Raw genomic sequence first — 16092 nt, 5'->3', positions numbered from 1 at the left:
AGGCAATCACGGAGGAAGAAGGGGAATGATGCATATTTCCCATCACTTTTTTCTTATTCATCAGCTATTTTTATGATCTTGTTGAGTGCTCTACTTAGCTTTGAGATGAAGCAGGTAGTGTTTGAAATACAGCTTTTTGAAAGCTAAAACATTGCAACATTTCATCCTTGTTCATCCATTTCACATGAGGTGACTCAAACTCTTCCTCCAGCGTCTCTTCTTTCCTTATTCCCACTGTGTCTCCCTTCTGCCCCCAGCTCCCTTTTTCGATGCTGTGGGGACAAAGCAGTAACCAGCAAGGCATTGACTTAAAAAATAGTTTTATAAGCACAAGCAGCATTTACTATAGAAAGGTAAAGAAAAGGACCTCTTCATTCCTTGGGAGGTCACTTTTTAATTTTCAATTTGGTCAGTTTCGCTAGAGAGAGACCTCTTTTTATGTTGCAGTGAAAGTTTTTCAGTTATCCACAGAGATTTCTGGCTTCATAAGCAACATTTTCCTTTAAAATGCTGCCAACAGCATGGGCAGGCTTCACTTGTCCCACTGAGACCACATTTTTTGCCTTAGAAGCAAAAACACATTTAGAGGAAGTTTCTTCTTTCTGCAGCCCAGATGGCTATGTTCATTTCTTAACTCTATGGAAAAGCTAAAAATAGGGTTTGGTAGCATTAATGAACTGTGATGGATAAATTCTCACAGCCTGACAGAAGTATCTCCAACTTTTTTTAGAAAAAAAAATAATATCTACTATTCCAAGACAATTCCCTTCCTTAGATTACTTTCTCACCTGAGACGCATAAATTACAGCCTTATAATGAAAAAGAACGTTAGTGGTTAGAACCCAGATGTGTAAACTTTAACAGATCCAAGCCGTATGTTCTTAAAAAATAGTACTAATGGCAATCATTTCTACTAGTATAAATAGTGGATGTGCTGCTGCACATGAAAAAAATTGTTTCAGTGGTCCAATCCAACAACAGAGTCATAAAGGTTTGAAACATGAAACTCGAACAACAGATTATTAGATGACTCTTGAATTAAGAAGTGAGAAATTGCGAGTGAAATCTTGGTACTAAGGAAAGCCTCTCAGCGGAACAAGGATTTCCACCTCTCATCTGTTTAGCACTGATGGTGTTTAGAAAATAACTGCAAGCCTCTTTGGTGTATGATGCCAGATGTATCCTACAGAGCACAGTAGGTCATTGTCATCCACAGTGGCCCAAATGTGTCTCTAATCCAAACCCACTAATGCCAGTGGCTTGCTGTCAGTGATGTAGCTACGTGACAGATCCTTCTAGCTTAATGGAAAAGACTAATAAATAACATCAATCACTCTTGAGACTACTAGGATTTCAAGTGCTATGATATAGCATCCATGTATTTATCCAATTATACTGTATGTATTCCAGATGCTCTAACATCTAAATACTGTACTTGTATTATACACAGAAGCAATTAGCTATAAAAATGCAGAGATGGAAAGATGCAAATAAAACCACTTCCAAGTTGCTTTGCCACAGTTCAGTTGGGTTTATGTCCACAACTACATCCCTTGTTCTGGCTTCTGAAAGTTGTTCCACATCAGACCTGTTTTTTAACGCAGTAAATTGTAAATTATCTGCAATACAGACAGTGATACAGCTGTAAGCATGGAAGAGGCAGCTTCCAAGTGTTCACACTCATTTAAAATTATCCCATTTACTCATTAAAATCAGAAGGTAGCATCATCCACAAAGAGAATTTCAGACCACAAAATGTTCCATTTCTATGATGAAGATGGAGGATAACAAAAGGGACCCCTGGCCACACTGCCATTAAGTTCTGGGACAAAATGCCATTATTCCCAGGTGGGGCTGCATGCTGTTGGAGGATTGCATACCCTGTTCAGTGGTTACAGGCAGAAAAACAAACAAACCCCACCACCCACAAAACCAAATACTTTCTGAAGAAGAAACTTCGTTGTGGAGAGCACCTCTCCACTGACACCCTGGAAAAGAAAAGGAAGAAAGGCCTGAGACAGGGAACTAAAAGTATACTGGCCAGAGTAAGGACTGGAAGAGAGAGGTGCTGGAGCAAGTGCTACAGTACCAAAAAGATAAACTATCTGTACATGTACCCATTCTCCTAGATATTCAAATGGTACAAAAAACCCCCAAACCAACCAAAGAAAAAACAACCACCCCCACAAATCCCCAAATAAATCTCTCCACTTCCCAAACAATATATACTCTCCTGAGACTTACTACATCAATTTTACATCTAAAATTTTTATGGCATTTATGCTCCTCGTTCTCCTCCAGTGGTCTCCTCCAGTTGTGCCAAATTCCTCTGCCAGGCACACAATGATGCACTTTCCAAGCATCCTAGGCATCATTCGCACACCGAGTTCTGAGCTGCAGCCTACAGCTCAACAGTCTAGTGAATGAAGCACCTAAAATGTTGCCATGAACAGAGATATGCTATGCAAATTAGAAGAGCCAAATCCTGCTATTCCTCAGACCAAATCCAAGAACCACCAACATAATTTTATGCAGCAGTATTTTTCCCACTGCCCCTTCACAAAATTAATTTTAGAAGTCATAATAATCACCTATCCTAATCACTCCAAAAGCACAGTGATTACACAGTTGTCAATTCTCCAACAGTGAGCAATAAAAGCCTTAATGCTTTTCCATAAGGTCCATGGAAAAAACAAATCAGTAAAATGAAAACATTCGAAACCCCAACAAGAGCTAACTATATCCCTGATGAGGGAAAGCTGGGATGTGCAAAGCAGGAACAAGAAATTGCAGATTCCTATTCCTGTGAGCACTTTCTTTATTCCAGAAGAGCTGGAATAAAGTCCCTTTGAAAGCTTCTGACAGCCATCAATGAATACAAAATTGATTCAAAACCATATGGGACATAAACAGTTAGGAAGACAATTTATTACATATTATTTGAATCATATAAGCTCATTCTTCTACATTTGAGATGTACAACAAAAATTAAAAAATCCATTTTTTCCACTTTTATTCTATAGTAGAAAGTTTAGAACTTCTGATTGCTTTCCATATAATGGAAATCTATGATAAATTCTCAGTCTTTTGGTGAAACAAGCCTATCTTGACAGAAAATGCACTGATTTGTTGCTTGAGATATATTAGTAAGCACTTCATTGCTACTTATTTGGTAAAATGAAGAATTAAATTCTCCCTCTTTCTTTTAGGGACATTGTTTATCTTCAATCACATGCTTTCAAAAATATCTAGGATTGTTCGGCTGCAGCCTGATCCTTGGCAGTTAGAACGAGCTCTGTAAGGGCTGAAAAGCTTTTTATGCTGCTTGTTTCCAGTCCCATCTTGCGTATCTAAAAAGACAGAGAAGGAACATTAATTTTCTTTAAAACACTAAAAGCTTATTAATTATTCTACTTTAAACATTTAGCAAAGCATATGTTTTGTCCTGCATCAACGTGCAGAAAAAAACCACAACTGCATATAGCGCACACTATGAAAAAAAATTTATATCCAACTTCACTCAGTTAAGTCCTTCCAGCTAATGTAATGTCTTGCAAGAAAAAATGTAACCATCTTCTAGGCAACTTGTAACTAAAGCTGGTTGGAAGTTTTCCAATGAAACTGTCAGAAAGAGAAACTTGGCTGTAAGTTTGTTTTAATGCATTGATTTCAACTGAAGTATTTTCAAACCCCAAATGAGGTTTCTGGGCAAAACCTTAAAGATAAACATGAATACACCCAAGAACAGCCAACAGCATAATGATGAAAACATTTCAATAGGCTGCAAGAGCCTATGGTTCTAGCCCCGAACTTCCAGGGGGATCAAAACAACTCTACAAATACAGGGGTTGCTACGAGTTATTTCTTACCCAGGAAATCTATTGCTCTGACAATTAGAAAAACATGGCCATGAGAAAACTAGGAGTGCACTGAAAAAGAAAAATCTGGATCTAAATAAAACCATAATGAAATTATTCTAAAAAGGTGTTTGCTGCTGGAACTCTTTGTAATGTTCACATTTACCAGAACAGGTCCTAAATGATTATGAATAATTTATCCCAGTTCAGCTTAAATTCACACTGCAGTTATGTTAGTGCACACAATAGGAATAAAAAACCAAAAGCCCAACCCCAGCCAAAACCTGCCAAATAACAGCTCTTGTTAGTAAGATTTCCACACTTCCACCCAAATCTCTTTACTTTGTGATAAGTCTCAGATACGAGAACAGCATCTGCTCACACACAGGCAGACTTTATCTACCTGTTATAATGCATCAACAGCATCTGCTCATAAACAAGAATGATGGCAACTGCTGGGCAACTAATGATACAGACTTGGACTTGGAAATTTGTATATTTCTACATATAATTTTCAGAAATAAATTAGTACAAAATAGTATGCTTACACAATTTCATGCAGCTACTGCACACATTTCCTGGAATATTTTAATCTTTTATTTGTTTTGTTATTTAAGGTTTCATATATTTGGTAATGAAAGGAACTTACAGTTACACAGCGCAACAAATAAGGCTAACGTCTTCAAAGCTCCTGGGAACAGACCTTTGACTAGGCAGTAAGTCAAGGCTGGAAATATTCACAGAGAAGGCAAACAAAAGCAGGGCCATAAAGATGTTTCCATCAGAGCTAAGGAAGGTCCCTGCCCTCTGATCTGCCCACACAGTGCTGCTTCTTTGTGCTTCTAAGCACTAAGCAATACTTGAATTCTGAACAGTAAGAAATACAAGTTTTGCATTTGTATTAGAAAGGACAGGAAAGCATGCATTGCTCAAGTGGCATCTACAGTCACCAAGGTCTCAAGTCACCTCCACTACACAGATGTGGAAAAACAAAGCAAAACCCCCAAAACCAAAACCACACTGACAAAGCTTTCAAGACCAAAAAAATAAGTCAAACTTCCCTTTCCTCCTCTATCTCACTCCCTTCCAAAACCAGTACTAATAGTAAACAAACTTGTTTCTCATGACTTACTTGTTCTCCAAAATACTCAACGTCTAGTGCCAGCTGCAGTCGGATTTTGTTATCATCACTCATGCCTCCATTTGTACCAACAGGGTTTAAAGTTGCAGTTTTTCTAGCTTGCTTCAACCTTTTTAGGCTCTCTTCCATCTTCTTAACAGAACTCAGCACATCAGATACAGTTTCATAATACCTAAATTAAGGAAGATAAATGAGAAAGAAAAAAAATTACACTTTTACAGAAAAGCCTACTTCATACACATCAGCACATCACTGGCCCCAAAAAAATTGCCAAAGAATGTTGGGATGGTTGTACTTGTGAGGAAGCTACTTATGTTTCCATCATTATCAATTAATCAGTATTTCCATTATTAATTCCAGAGGTCAATCTGCAGATTGACATTCAGGGTTGAAACCTCCTCCTCATCACAACATTTTTCATCTGCTCAAGATGTTTTAACTCAATAGAGACCAAGGAATGCAATTGCTCAATTTCAAACAGTCTGAATTAGCCTCTACTTACAACCAACAGAGTGCTAAGTAAAATTCCTTCTACAAACAGGACAAGAATAACAGCCTGACAGACAAAAAATATATATAGCTGTAGACAACTTCTAGACGTGTACTTATATATATGAGAGCTGCAAGTGCACACCAGACAGAAATGCCTATTTCTAAAATGAAGAAACTGATCTGAACAGGACACTCAGGAAGCTGGCAGGAGAAGTCAGAAGAACACTAATGCCAAGTTAGAAATGGTTTAGATAGAATAAGACACCACTTCCCACGTACTGGGATCCACATTAAAGCAAGCATAGAATCAAACAAGGTAAAGAAATCAACCAACCAACAAAATTTCAAAAAGCCTTTTGGACTGAAATCCCATGCCTAAATGGGAAGGGCATAATATCATATAAATTAACTAACAGATGCCCAGAACAGTGAGTTGTTAAGAATAGCTAAGAGGAGAAAATAGAGCAACAAAATGAAATTAGAGGATCCATAAGAGAAGTGATCAGATTGAGCAATGTTCTATAATTTGCTAAAATCTGTAACTTTCAAAGAGTCTCTCTATGACAGTCATCAAACTACTACTGTAAGAAATGAGAAAAGTTGAAAGAATCTTCCTGATGCTTACTTTTAAGCAGGGAGGCTGCAGAAAGCAGGCAAGCTTTTTTAAGGGATAATTAGATAGGAATGGCTAAAGATAAAGTGCTTGCTAGTGCCATGCAAACTGTTTCAAGATACTGTTCCACCAAAAGTAAAAGAATACCAATAAAAGTCAACTCTGCTCTCTTTTCATATCTTGGTACTTCCCATCCCTCTCATTTGTGAAGACTTCCTACTTCTCCTGTACTTCAAAGTTCTTCTGCCACTGAGCAAGTTTAGTCCTCAGTGACTTTTAACCAGCTTATGCTCTTTTCTGTTTTTCTCATTTGGATGCAAGAAGATATTGTCACAGCAGGAAATGAAATTAATTACTTGCATCTGCATTCTCAAGGAAGAAACTACAATATACCTCAATTTAAGAAGTTAAGTTTGTCTCTTCTCTTGTTCACAAACTGATAAAAATAATAACAACAAATAATGAAAACAGAATTCAACAGAAAATTCTAAAGAATTAACAAATGAACGTGCTAATCTTACCTGTGGTTAACCACTACCACTGTGTTTAACCTAGCACTTAGGTTGGTTTTGGTAATGCTGATACGGAAAGTGAGAAACTGCTTTTCGGGGCGGGGTGGGAAGCTCTGGCTGGATCCAAAGGAACTAGAGAACAGATATGTATTTTGTGCGGTGTCACCAGATTTACTGAAGCTTTAAAAGCAGGTTTACTAGGCACAGAGAGGTAAACAGACAAGAATTGACTCTTAAGACATTTTAGCTCCACCAGCATGTGACTTGACATTCCAGAAATCTTTGGAGTCCCTTCAGCAATTTTACTTAACGGAACATAACTGCTGTGGGTCAAAATTAAGCTTCTTTTTATGGACTAATAACTGGTTAAAAAAAGAGACACCAAGCTTGAATAAGCAGTTTTTGTGCAAAATGGAGTGAACAGTGGACTCCAGACAAATCTATGCTTAGCCCTGTCCAAAATAGTGAAGAATAATTTTAAGGATAGTTAGTGAATATTGGAGTGTCAAGGCTGTCTTATAATTTAAAGTTTCTTCTGAATAACCAAAAATGTAACTGCAAAGTGCCGAAGAGGTACTAGGCACTAATAAGTAAGTACCTGAGAGGTGCCAGAACTGGAGCAGCATGGAGCGATAAGGAGGTGAAGGGCAGGAAAGAACTCATGTTCTGACTACAATTTAAAGCCTCAGTATTATGTGGCTAATTCTTAGAAATTATCAATCCAATGCTCAGCAGCAGTCAGCAAACAAGACAATATGCTAAGAATTATTAGGAAAACCATGTAAGGACAGAGAGAAATCATCACCATTACACTTTAACCTGCATCGACTCTTCTGATCACACCACCTATGACCAGAAACGACAAAAAAACCAGCAAACAACAGCTATAGAGGTGGGAAGGGGAAATATTAAAATAGTCTAAGGGGACTCTTTAGTCTGAAGCAAGACTACAGTGATATATAAAATTACAGACAGCAAAAGGAATAAGTTGTCCATAATGTAAGAAGTAGGGGGCATCCAGTGAAATTATCTGGCAGAACTTCCAAGCAAAACAAGTCTTGCTTTCTCATGTTACACCGTTTAACTGGTTAACTCACAGAATGCAACATACCATAGCAGTATGAATTTAAAATACAGCTAGACAAACAGACAGAAACACAATCCATTAAGGAACCTAACGCAGATGAATATTCATGCTCAAGAAGTCCTCAAGATACTATCTAGGAAACAGAAGATCTGCCAAAGCAAGCACTGCTTTATGACGGCCTTATTAACTGAACAGTTAGCTCTTCAACAGTTAAAAAAAATCCAAAGCTTTTTTTCTTTAACCACTAAAAAGTTGGATAATCATTACATACGTTAAAAAAAGTCAAAGGAAAGCAGAACTCAAGTCTCCTGAAAATTCAACCATTGTTCACTGAAAATAACATGAGGTTAAGGTCTTATGTCCATTCTGAGACAAAAGGCAAGTTTTTAGTTCACTGGTTTATTACTGGAACGAAACAATTTTTCAAATACCCTATCCACAATGTCATGGTTTGCACAGATCTGAGCAGAAGTCAGGTCTCTAGACTCCCTGCCCTGCTTTTCATCTGCTGAATAAACAACACCAGAGTAAATCTGAAGAAACACACCCTGCCAAAATACGAGTATATTATTGTGTCATTTACAGTTGCGTTAACTAATAGTGTTTTGTTTTTTTTCCTGTGCCTATTCAATGGATGCTGGAATTTTTAGTTAATGCAAAGAGTGTTCTGTATCGTTCTCTTACTTCTGTGTGCTTTCAGAGAGGGCACCTTCCAACCATTGATGAATCATGGGCTGCTTCAATACATCTTTGTATTCATTCTGCAATCTGTAGAAGGGCTTAAGAGCACTGTCAACATAAGGTGAAGCTTTAGTTGGCACCTCCTGGTAGACAACAGGGAAACAAGGCAGGGAAAAAGAACCAGTAATTTACTTACTGAAAGCAACAACACCGAACTATAGCACGTATATAAAATGCTAAGCCTGTACCTAAGCAAAGAGCTACATACTCCATTCATGATAAATCAACGAAGAGGTCATCTTACATAGGAAAGACACCACCACAAAATCATTCAGTAGTGTTATATATAATACAGAATATAGTTCAAAATGACCAAAGCTTTTTGAGAGATGCATGTGCCAGACAGTCACTCAGTTACTATAAGGGCATGATCCTGATTGCACTTTGTGCTCACGCTGCTTTCAAAAAAAGCTGAGCAGACTCAGTGTCCACAACAGCCTATTATATCTTTGTTAAAATACCAAGTATTTCATACTATACTTCACTAAACTCAAGACACTGTTCCTTCTGTTCTTATACCATCCCGCTCCCTCAGTATATTTTCCAGAAGAATGCTTTTGGGATTACTAACATCCCCTCACAATCTTCTTCTCAGCTAGTTTAAGTTGCAGAATGCTTCATCTCTCCACGGATGCTCCACATAGCTGAGTTGAGCCTCATGCATTGCAGAGCAACAGAACAAATCCAGGGTACGCAAAATCCCCAACACCTCCAATACCTCATTAGCCTCTTAAGAGTTCCAAATCTTACAACTTGGCCAAGCAAAAGAGTCTTTGCATGTTCAGTTCCTGAAATGACTATCCTCATGCCAAATACTGAATTCTGCTGAAAAACTGAAGTATCAGAACATAGTAAAAACAAAGTAGTAGTACCACCAAACAAAAATAGTTCCACCCTTCTATCTCAGGCCTGTGCCCTCATCATTGTTACCCTACCTAAAATTTTGAAAATATTTTTTTTTCTCCTTTTCAATGAGGTAAACAGCTAATCACTAAATTATCTCAAGGAATTTATCAGGGCTCTTGGCTTTCAAGCAGATATGGACAGGTCTAAAGAACTCATAAATGTACTGCCTGGTTAACATTGCTAGCACAGGCCCTTACGAGATTTGTTTTTTAATCTGACCAGCACTGACCTTATTGGTTCTCCTATATAACCTCGGAACTTCCAGTGCACTCTTCAAGTAAGTGAAGGAGGACTCACTGAGATCCTGGATAATCCTATTATTCAAGGTAGGCACGCAGGCCGATAAAGATGTCCTTGAGTCTTCCAAGGCTCCTATTGAAGTGAAAATGCTAAAGTTTAAACTGAGCTACCCTGCCCAATCACAACATAAATTACGTGAACTCCCCCATCATCCCAATCCCACTCGCTATCCTAGATGGCTGCTGGTGTCAAACACAGGATGGCTACCTAATAAACATACACCAGCCATTTAGGAAACGACTCCAGTAACGTCAAGCATTCCTCAGCCAGAAAAATAGACAAAGGAAAGGAAAGAAAAAATGGTTAAAGTAACATTTTCCAGATTCACAGTTTTTCCCCTATTGCCAATGCAGTAAGGGGCTTGAATCAAAAGGCTCTGACCTACCAAGGAAACTGTGGTTGTGAAATTATTTTTCACAGTACCTAGATTTCCTATGGAGTGACTGGAACATGCTCAACTCAAAGCTGTGATAGACAACAGACCATCTACTGAGTGGGGGATGTGCACAAGCCCCTACCTATCTTACGGACTTGGACATCCACCAATAATCTTAATTTGGAGATTTAAGTGAAATCCACAACGCAGAACTTCTGGCTATAGTTGAAGACAGGGACTGGTTCACTCACCCAGCTACTGCATGCCTGGTTTCAATTACTAAATGAAAATCAGACTCCATGTTTCATATAAAGAATGATCAAATTAAAAAATAAACAGGAAAAAAAAGTCTAAAATACTTAACTGCTTATTTCCTCTAAAGTTAAGGTATTTAACTATTAAACTTTGATAACTCTCCTCCTTATGTGATTCATCAGGCCAGAGAGAGAAAAATCTTTTTAGAAAAATATTTTAGTTTCAATGGAAAGCCTCTCTTTACTTTTCCCCACTTCCTTTACCAGTAGATGTTTAAAGATATCATATGAACCTTCTAGTCTAAGGTCCTCCACTTCCTGGGGAAGCATCCTAATTACTGGACAGTGACAAGTTACCTCCAAAAAAAAAACCCAACAAACCACCCCTCCAATGCAAAGCACTGCAGACTCACTCAATTTTAATGAAACGTTTTCCAGACTCAACATTGTCTTGGTTTCTAGTTACCAATTTAAACCTAAACCAGCTTCATTAAGGAATAACAACAATTGTATTTACAATTAATTCTAAATAATGAAACTGTGCATAAAGGTGACTTTGGTTGGCTAGCAGAGGGGATTTGGAAGAAAGGGGAAAGGGACTGAATTCAGCCTCTCAGCTTTACCTGCAATACAAGACAGATTCTTGAAGCCGATCATTTCAAGTTTTGGTTTAATCATTTCTAAGATGTCAGGAATCTGAACAAAAAAAACCCAAAAGAGATACAGTCATGTTATAAACCTATTCTAATTACTTTTCCTACATTCTGTAAGCTTCTAATGTATGGAAAGACACCTTCAATCTTTTCTATATTTTACTGCATTTATGGGAAACCAGTACTAGAAGAATACAATATCCACAGGAATTAAGGCCTATGCACTAAATCCCCTACCTTACTATTATCTTCAGAGGGAATAATTTAGAATTAACCAATTATCATCAGCCCAGATGCAACTTATAACTTTACAAATTACAGAAATTTCAGCCTTATTGACCGAAACTGCATAGAAGCCCTCCCCACTGAAAGAAAATTAATACCCAACATTCCTTTTCAAGATTCTGGATCATTAGTCAAGTATAATCATGATGATAAAACCTTTTTTCAAACTCAAAGACTAAAAGTAGTAAACATTTAAAAGAGAACATAATATTAAAGCTGAATATTGCAGCACACTCCAAGCTGCAACACAGATTTTACTAGTAAAGGTAAGACTTTGGTACAGTAACACTTTGCACCAAAAATTAGCTAACACACATTATTTTGGGGGTTAAGTCCAGCAGCTACTGATAAAAAGAGTTTAAATACCTGAAGTGGTAATCTGCCATTCGAAATAAACACAGAACAGACCATTTATTTCAAGCGATATTTTCTATATTAGACTACTCCAGTTTTAGCATTTAATATAAAAAAAGTATATTATTTAAAACAATTTAATATCCTTAACAAGATGCCAAATAATATTGGCACATAGATCATGGAAGACTCTTTTGTAGGTAAAGTCACAAGCACAAACCTTATCCTGGAGTTTGTCCAGATCTGCAGCAACATATACCAACTGAGTACTAGATACAGAAGGCAGTGGCTGACTGTCTGGAGAAGGCCCATTCCCTTGGTCCTCACCAGGGTTGAGGCTTACAGAAGATTCCTTTCTACCAACTGGCACAGATTTTTTGCTTTCCTTCATATTTTCACAGGAAATGGGCCTTACAGAAACCTGAAACATCAAACTGAGATGTGAACCCTGGCAATAGTGAAGGCAGTTAAAACTGGACAAATAGAAACGGTATATAAAGGATTTGTAACTTTACAGCATCAGAATGCCACACTTACAAGGGATACTAGCACTTCTAAATTATGTTAAAAGATATTTTAAAAACAGTTTTTGGTGCACTGAGGAGTTGGATGATTTGGAGCAAATCTGTCGCTACAGCAGAGGGCAGCCCAGTCCTACAGCAATTTTAACCTGTGTGGCGTTCAAATGAACTACTGCACTGGAAGAACATGCAAGGCCAAAAAAATTGATTATTATCTGCTTTGCTGAAACACAATTTATTTTCATATACTGGAACACAAAAATCATAACCACTCACTGCTGTCAAACAACCCCTTTCTCCCATGTCCTCAAACCCTCTGCTGTCAGGCAGGTACTTCACTCAACTACTTTGTTTTAACTTATCAGTGATTTTCACGAGCCAATTTAGCTGAGAGAACTGAGTCATTCAGTCTTAAGAGAAGGATAAAGGGAAATTGTACTACTGCTTTTAACTACCTAAGGGGCATATATAGAGAAGATGGAATCATATTTTTCCTTGAGGTACAGTAAGAGAGAATGGACATAGACTGTAGCAAGGGAAATTCTGATCAAATATGAGGAAAAAGTAGTCAGACCAGGGTTCCCAGAGAGGTGGGAAATCGCCATCTTTGGATATACTCAAAATTCAACTTGAAAAGGCTCTGCACGACCTTATCTAAGCTGACTCTGTTTTGAGCAGGAATTTGGACCCGATGACATCCACAAGTTCCTTTAAATCCCAATTATTTTATCACGCTGTCTTTCTATGACACAAGAAAGAGGGGGAAACTTGTATGGCTGAGAGCAGGGAGCACAAGAGCAAAGCACAACCTCTCTTGCTCAAAAGCAAGGAATCATTGATGTTGAGTCACTTGCCCATGAAACTTCCAGTTTTACAGTCTCAACACTGAGCAACTGATCTGGATTAACTCACCCTTTTTTTTTTTTTCAGGGTTACTTTTCACCTGACTCAGTTTCATAACCTCATTCACTGTATCAATGAGTGAACACTTACACAAACAGAACAAAACCAAAAGATTGTGGCTACTTCTTTCAGTGGCAGAGGCAGCCTCAAGCGTACATGGAAGCACAACCTCGGCAACCATCAGACAGTAATACCAGAGCAGCATTGATATTTCTGGTTAGTAACATATTTTGCAGTAATACTTTTTAAAAAAAACAAACTCATGAACTGTTTCAAAAGGTGGACATACCCAATCACCAAAACCATAAGCATGTTGTTCTCTTACCTCACCAATGAACACAGAGTAGCGTGCCAAAATTTGCAAACTAAGTTTCCACAGACGGTGTGCTAATAATGGTAAAAACATTTGATCTGACCAGCACTTCAGAAGACTCATCCAAACCATGTGAGTGGCCAAAAGACAGAATGAGCTGCCAGCTAGAAACAATCAGACAACGAACGTCAATTTGATAAGCACATTTTAAAAAGCTGTAACATCAGTGTAACTGCATTCCCTGAAATTTAAAAAAAGTTAAAAAGTCCGACAAAGAGACACAAAGACAGCAAAAAGGATTTATTAAGCATTGTCTGAAACAAACTCTTAAAATATCAGCTCCTTGTTGTGTTAGATTTCGAATTCCACTAAGTCTTGCTGTAGTTGTGCAGACAAAAGCAACAAATGAGAACTTGCCTGCAACAAAGACAGGAACATCTCAGCCAAATAATCCACTTCAGGAGATAATATTTCCAGAATAATTTTTGTCTCTCTTATATAGAAGTTATATTAGACAGGCTTGCTAGCCATAGCAATAACACTCCCTTAGCACCAAACTACTGCTCTCGTCAGTTATATCCGAGATATCTGCTACAAATATTTGGTTAAAACACAGTAGGAACATCCATACTTAAACCAAATACTCTTAAAGCAGTATCTCATCAGGTCCCCTGGACTTGTGCACCTTCAGGTTCCTTAGGTAGTCTTGCACCCCATCTTCTCCTACAGTGGGCGGTTCTTCATTCTCTCAGTCCCTGCCTTTGCCTTCTGCGACTTCGGCGGTATGGCATGGGCATTCGTCGGTGAAGACTGAGGCAAAAAAAGTTGTTGAGTACCTCAGACTTCTTCATATGCCAGGTAACCAGGTCCCCCACTTACTTCTGGAGAGGGCCCACACTTTCCCTAGTCTTCCTTTTATCGCCGACGTACCTGCAGAAGCTTTTCTTGTTGCCTTTGACATCTCTGGACAGATCTAATTCCACCAGGGCTTTAGCTTTACTAACCTGATCCCTGGCTGCTCGGACAATTTCTCTGTACTCCTCCCAGGTTACCAGGTTTTCCCTTCCACTCTAATCCTTCCTGTGCATACCTCCTTATCTGCTCATAAATCAACGTATGTTTTTGGGGCAGACACCAACACGATAAACCACAGCCAGCCCAAAGGCTGCCAACAGATAGCCATTTTTGCTTCGACATAGCCCTACAACAATTAAGAAAAATAAGTGCCAATAACATAGCATAGCCTTTTGGTTGTCACTTAAGAGGATGCCAAATGCCAATTTAGTTTCTTCTTGCACTGAAGGCATAGTTCCACAAATATGTTAGTGGCTGCTGCCAAAAGAGGTGCTTTTAGTAAGCAAAGTCATCACTCAACACTACTCTCATATTGCCTTCTCTATAAAAATGTATTCTACTGTTTAATCAGTTCATCACAAAACAGAAAGCTCATATGAGCCTATGGGATGCATGTTACTAAATACTCAATAGACAGACAGTAACCACTGTTACTTATACCACCAATTCCTTCACAATAGAGAAATTATTTTTTGCAATAAAATAATTTTGCAATACCTGGTGCTTCTTCCAGTGTATCTGAAAGTGCTTCTTCTAAGGCCCCTGCTATTTCTCTGAATCTGACAGACAGAAAGTTTTGAATATTACAATTCAACAATTGCGTAAATTGATGCCTGAACATGTTTTCAATGTTTATTTCAATATTATTTCAATGTGCAGCCAACGCACATATACAGATTTTAAATGTAGGGCTATTTTTGCCCAACATAAATTGGGATATACACCAGACTAACATTCAAACACTTGAAAGAGAACCTTTGACATTCTACAGGCAGATATGAAGCTTATACTCTGGGAAATTATTAAAGTCATGTTTGCAAACATTATCAAAATGATAGCTCACATAACATCAAGTCCTCAGCTTTTCTGAGGAGTGAGGTTTTTTGTTTTGTTACCATTTCTAAACTAAAAGTGAACACAGAACACACTGTCTCATACTTGCTTTAGCTGACCTTTGGATATGTCATGTAACACTGTAGGCTTCAGCTTTCTAAAATTTGTTGATGAACAGTGGCATAAGGTTCTGTAAACAATTCTGTACCTGATAAAAATCAATAGTTCCTCGCAGGATGCCTTGACCTCCTTTTTTAAAAATTCACCTTAGAAAAAGTACCCCAACCCCAACTTTTTAGGTATAACAGCAAAGTTTATAATAAAACCTCTGATACGTTTACATATTTAAAGCATATTAGATAAACAACATAGCATTTCCCCCATCTAAAAATTGTCAAGCAAGAGCTGCAGAAAATTCTTCTTTAACCAGGTTTTCCCTCTAAATGCTGAAATGAAGCTACCCCCCTTTCTTGCTTTTATGTGCATCACATTAACTCTGTAAGACTTTCTATCCAACTTACTAATTACGAACATGTAGGTGTCCTCTTAAAGCCTCTGAACTGTAATTTCCAGATCAGAACAGGGGTCCACCTTCCTTTTACTGTTCAAACTCCTAATGGACTACATGCATGTTTAACAACTAAACATACTTCAGAAATATTTGTGAAATGGCTTCAAACTCTTACTCCTGCCTATGCACCACTTCCACTGACAGAGCAGTGTCTTTAAGTCTCATGGTGAAAAGCATTAAAGAATGGAATCAGATTTTAAACAATGACATGATTTTTGCTGAATGTTTCTCACACAGGAAAAAAATTTCCCCAATGTGAGGTTCACTACAGTATCACAATCAGTTGTACTGACATAACTGAAGGA

General features: G+C 38.0%; 1 protein-coding gene across 1 annotated transcript in view; it reads right to left on the bottom strand.

The window, feature by feature from the left end:
* Nucleotides 1-2913: 2913 nt before the first annotated feature.
* Nucleotides 2914-16092, bottom strand: part of COG2 (component of oligomeric golgi complex 2) — a gene marked incomplete at its 5' end in the record, with an annotated part of 29251 nt that continues 16072 nt past the window's right edge. The window contains 8 exons of the mRNA XM_010074529.1: nt 2914-3350; nt 4990-5170; nt 8387-8526; nt 9579-9721; nt 10903-10975; nt 11792-11992; nt 13321-13472; nt 14881-14942. Coding sequence (XP_010072831.1) covers nt 3249-3350; nt 4990-5170; nt 8387-8526; nt 9579-9721; nt 10903-10975; nt 11792-11992; nt 13321-13472; nt 14881-14942 — 1054 coding nt within the window. The remainder of the gene's footprint in view (nt 3351-4989; nt 5171-8386; nt 8527-9578; nt 9722-10902; nt 10976-11791; nt 11993-13320; nt 13473-14880; nt 14943-16092) is intronic.

The sequence above is a fragment of the Pterocles gutturalis genome, unplaced genomic scaffold (assembly GCF_000699245.1).
Source record: "Pterocles gutturalis isolate BGI_N339 unplaced genomic scaffold, ASM69924v1 scaffold23862, whole genome shotgun sequence".
NCBI lineage: Eukaryota > Metazoa > Chordata > Aves > Pterocliformes > Pteroclidae > Pterocles > Pterocles gutturalis.
This window is presented reverse-complemented; position numbering and strand designations above follow the sequence as displayed.